General features: G+C 61.9%; 1 protein-coding gene across 1 annotated transcript in view; it reads left to right on the top strand.

Moving 5' to 3' along the window:
• The window catches only part of HSPG2 (heparan sulfate proteoglycan 2), an 82,302-nt gene that overhangs the window by 50,712 nt on the left and 27,002 nt on the right, over positions 1 to 4,588 (top strand). Inside the window, 9 exon segments of the mRNA XM_010830236.1 lie at positions 3 to 47; positions 257 to 407; positions 1,134 to 1,303; positions 1,408 to 1,549; positions 1,983 to 2,134; positions 2,287 to 2,422; positions 2,520 to 2,671; positions 3,611 to 3,746; positions 3,889 to 4,040. Coding sequence (XP_010828538.1) covers positions 3 to 47; positions 257 to 407; positions 1,134 to 1,303; positions 1,408 to 1,549; positions 1,983 to 2,134; positions 2,287 to 2,422; positions 2,520 to 2,671; positions 3,611 to 3,746; positions 3,889 to 4,040 — 1,236 coding nt within the window.

Below are 4,588 nucleotides of genomic sequence, written 5' to 3'. Positions count from 1 at the left end.
AGATCACGTGGTACAAGCGAGGGGGCAGCCTGCCTCCCCACGCCCAGGTACGAGGGTCCCTGAGCCCTGTGGTGGGAGCCCCCCGAGGAGTGGTCCGTCACGCCCCAGGAGGAGATGCTCTGCACGAGCAGGGCCCGCCCTTATTTCGCTCTCTCTGCAGCCCCCTTTGGGGCAGTCCTGGGCGGAGCCAGGCGCAGAGGGGACAGCGACCAGAGCCCCTCCCATCCTCGCAAACCTCTGTCCTTACCTGGCCTAGGTGCGCGGCTCCCGGCTGCGTCTGCCCCAGGTATCACCAGCCGATTCTGGAGAATATGTGTGCCGAGTGGAGAACGATTCAGGCCCCAAGGAGGCCTCCATCATCGTCTCTGTCCTCCACAGCCGCCATCCAGGCCCCGGCTACACCCCAGGTGAGGAGCCGGAGGGGCTGGGTGAGGGCTGAGCCCTCCGGCCTCCCCTGTATTCCCGAGGATGGCGCCCCGGGGTCTCTTCGGTGCTATCCAGACAGGAAGAGGCGCTCCTGGCAGGCTCCAATCCCCTCCTTCCCCGTGAGGAGAGATGAGGGGTCTGAGGGTGGAGACAGTTTGACCTGACTTACAGAGACCCCCATGGGGAGGGTACTGTTTCCGGAATTCGTCAGGAAGCAGCAGTCAGGGTTGAGCTCTGAGCTGGGAGTCGGGTTGACCTGCGCTCAAGTCCCGGCAGTCCTGGTTCAGCCAGCCTTGGACTGGTTATTGTACCTCTGGGGGCCTCAGTTTCCTCACGTGTGAAATGGGGACAGCATCCCCTAGTGTACTGTGGATGCACAGCACACACTCTGAAGAAAGGGGCTGGGGAGTGATCGTCGGCATCCTGTGGCCCGCCCCACCCCAAGGTGCTAAAGGACTCTGGTTCCCTGCGAGCCAGAGCAGCTCGTCATGGGTCAAGGTCTAGGTGGGCAGGCAGATGGGCCTGGAACGGCAGGTTGAAGGTCAGAGAGGGGGAAAAAGGGTCCAGCTGGCCCCGCCAGTGTGGTCCCAGCCCCCAGGGCTCCCATCCGTCCTCCCGAGCTCAGGCCTGGTCAGACCCCAGGGCTGCAGGGTGGGGAGTGGGGAGCTCAGGAGCCCTGGCCACTGACCAGCTCCTCTGCGCCCCAGCTCCCGGTGGAGCCCCAGCTCCAGGCGGTACCCAGCCCGTCCGCATCGAGCCCTCCTCCTCTCACGTGGCCGAAGGGCAGACGCTGGATCTGAACTGCGTGGTCCCCGGGCAGGCCCACGCCCAGGTCACGTGGTACAAACGTGGCGGCAGCCTCCCCGCGCGGCACCAGGTAGAGCAGCCCACTGCACCCCTCCCCCGGCCCAGGGCCAGCCTGCAGGAGGGGCTGCACGGAGCAGCTCCAGCCCCCTCCTGACCCTCCCCGGTTGCGTTCAGACCCACGGCTCGCTGCTGCGGCTGCACCAGGTGTCCCCAGCCGACTCGGGAGAGTATGTGTGCCGCATGGTCCTGGGCTCTGGGCCCCTCGAGACTTCCGTCCTGGTCTCCATCGAGGCCTCTGATGCCGGCACCATCCCTGGTGAGTGGACAGTCAGTGACAGGCTGGCAGGGGCCCGAGGGCCTTCCCGAGGGCTCGTGACTCCTGTTGCTGACGTGGAGATCAGGGCTGGGAGGCCCATGCCGGCGCTGGCCACAGGGCCCGGCCCAGGTGGCCTCCGCGTTCCTGAATAACCCGCCATCTTCGCATCGCTGTTCCGTCTGGCCCACTTACGCGCCTTCCCGCCCCTGCCTCTCTCCCAGCCTCAGTTATCCTCATCCCTCCCTCCCTCTTCCTCACACCCCTCTGCAAGCCTGGGCTCCTGCTCCAGCCCCCTCCCCAAGGCTGCTGTGCTGAGGACCTCAAGCCCAGGAGGCCTCTAACTCTAAACCCACCAGGCCGAGCCAGCTCCAGGGTGGGCAGTTCTGGCCGTCTCCCCTGGGAGGCATCTATGACCCATCCCCTCTCCCCGCAGCCCCGGGACCAGTCCCTCCCGTCAGGATCGAGTCCTCGTCCCCCACAGTGGCCGAGGGGCAGACCCTGGACCTGAACTGCGTGGTGGCAGGCCAGGCCCATGCCCCGGTCACGTGGTACAAACGTGGGGGCACCCTCCCTGCCCGGCACCAGGTACCCGGGGGCAGAAAGGTGGGAGGTGGCCAGCCAGGGCTACACAGCAGACCACAGGGCGCGGAGGGAGCTGAGCTCGGAGGAACAGGGTATGGGGCGCCCGCCGGGCTCTGGGAAGCACCCCGCTCACACCCCTGCCCGCGTCTGTCCAGGTGCGTGGCTCCCGCTTGTACATCTTCCAGGCCTCCCCAGCGGACGCAGGCGAGTATGTCTGCAGGGCCAGCAACGGCGTGGAGGCCTCCATCACAGTCACAGTCACCAAGACCCAGGGCGCCAACTTCGCCTACCGTGAGTGGGGCCAGCCGGCCTGGGCTTGGAGGGAAAAGGGGAAAGGCCGGGGCCGCTGCAGAGGCCTGACTGACCGAGTGACCATCTCCTCCCCCAGCTCCTGGTGGCACCCAGCCCGTCCGCATCGAGCCCTCTTCCTCCCATGTGGCTGAAGGGCAGACCCTGGATCTGAACTGTGTGGTCCCCGGGCAGCCCCACGCCCAGGTCACATGGCACAAGCGTGGGGGCAGCCTGCCCGCCCGGCACCAGGTACGGGACTGGAGGAGGGACAGGCCGAGGAGGGGACGGGAGGGAGGCCCCTGGGAAGGGGAGGTCACGGGTGGGAGAGCAGGAGGCTCCTCTGAGGCGGAGAGGCCCTGGACCCCTCTGCGCAGGTGTGTGATGCGATGCTCAGAGCCCAGACGCTCTGACCAGTCAGCCCAAGTGGAGTGTGACTGCCGCTTCCCCCACCTAGTCGTTTGGGCAAATCACTCAATCTCTCTGTAGCGTATTTTCAGCATCTGTAAAACGGTAACAATCGTACTAACCTTACAGAATTATCTTAAGGATGAAGGGAACTAATTTGCATGCAAAGTGCTCAGAGTTCTGGCTCACTGAAAGTGCTAGAGCTGTATTAGTGTCACGTCAGTAGCTGTTAGTATTGATATATTCTGTAGCATTTAGGATGCCACTGATTGTAAGATGCACTGTTACTTTATGTACCTCTGAGGTAAAAAAAGAAGAAGAAAACCCTGCCGTTTGTAATTCGCTATTAGATGCATATTGATTTCAGAGGCGTTTAAAAGTGTGTCTAGGGAATTCCCTGCCTGTGCAGTGGTTAGGACTCTGTGTTTTCACTGCCAAGGGCCTGGTTTCAGTCCCTGGTTGGAGAGCTGGGATTCCATAGGCCACACAGTGACACCCAAAAATAATAATAAAGCAAAAGTAATATGCATGTTGCCAGCTCCATCCTATTTTTTTTTTTATTTTAAATGTGTCCAGAAGTTGATGGAGTGTGGTGTTAGTGTTTGCTCAGTTCCCCATGGCTTCTCCTGACCACCCCTGGTCCTGGGATGAGACAGCCACTTCTCCACCTCTGAGCAGAATGGAGTTAAGTCAGTTCTCAGGCTCAGAGTGAGGCAGGGCGGCAGGTGATCAGTGCGAGGGTCCCGAGAGGGCCCCCTCTGACCCCACCTCCATTCTGGCCAGACCCACGGCTCCCTGCTGAGACTGTACCAGGTGTCTCCGGCCGACTCGGGCGAGTACGTGTGCCGAGTGGTGGGCGGTTCAGTGCCCCTGGAGTCCTCTGTCCTGGTCAGCATTGAGCCTGTAGACTCTGTGCCTGGTGAGTGATGGGGGTTCGGGGGGGAGGCTCCCCACTCCAGCAAAGGCAGGACCCCAGAAACCAGCAGACCCTACCTCCACTCACACCCTCCCCTCCCCGCCTCCTCCCAGCTGGGGATTCACTCTCTGCCCTCTGTCCCCAGCGCTGGGGGTCACCCCCCCGGTCCGGATCGAGTCATCCTCCTCACACGTGGCTGAAGGACAGACGCTGGATCTGAACTGCCTGGTTTCTGGGCAGCCCCACGCCCAGGTCACGTGGCACAAGCGTGGGGGCAGCCTGCCCGCCCGGCACCAGGTAGGAGGCAGGGAGCTAAGCGGGGAGGGGGCCTGAAGGACCCTCGAGACTGCGGAGTGAGGAGCTTTGAGTTCGGATATTGCTCTGCCATCTTGCCTGGCCAGTCCTTTGACTTCCCTAAGACTCAGTGCCCTCATCTGTCAAATGGGCTCACACTGCCTAGCTCACCTGCTCCATAGTGAAAGTGAACTTTCAAGTCACTCAGTCGTGTCCGACTGTTTGCGACCCCATGGGCTTTATAGTCCATGGAATTCTCCAGGCCAAAATACTGGAGTGGGTAGCCTTTCCCTTCTCCAGGAGATCTTCCCAACCCAGGGATCGAACCCAGGTCTCCCTGCATTGCAGGCAGATTCTTTACCAGCTGAGCCACAAGGGAAGCCCAAGAATACTAGAGTGGGTAACCTATCCCTTCTCCAGCGGATCTTCCCAACCCAGGAATCAAACCGGGGTCTCCTGCATTGCAGGTGGATTCTTTACCAACTCAACTATTAGGGAATCCACCTGCTCCATGGGACATCCACAAATGCTGAGCCTCTACTTCCTCCCAC

Source organism: Bison bison, unplaced genomic scaffold (assembly GCF_000754665.1).
Source record: "Bison bison bison isolate TAMUID 2011002044 unplaced genomic scaffold, Bison_UMD1.0 scf7180017864516, whole genome shotgun sequence".
Classification (NCBI taxonomy): Eukaryota; Metazoa; Chordata; class Mammalia; order Artiodactyla; family Bovidae; genus Bison; species Bison bison.
This window is presented reverse-complemented; position numbering and strand designations above follow the sequence as displayed.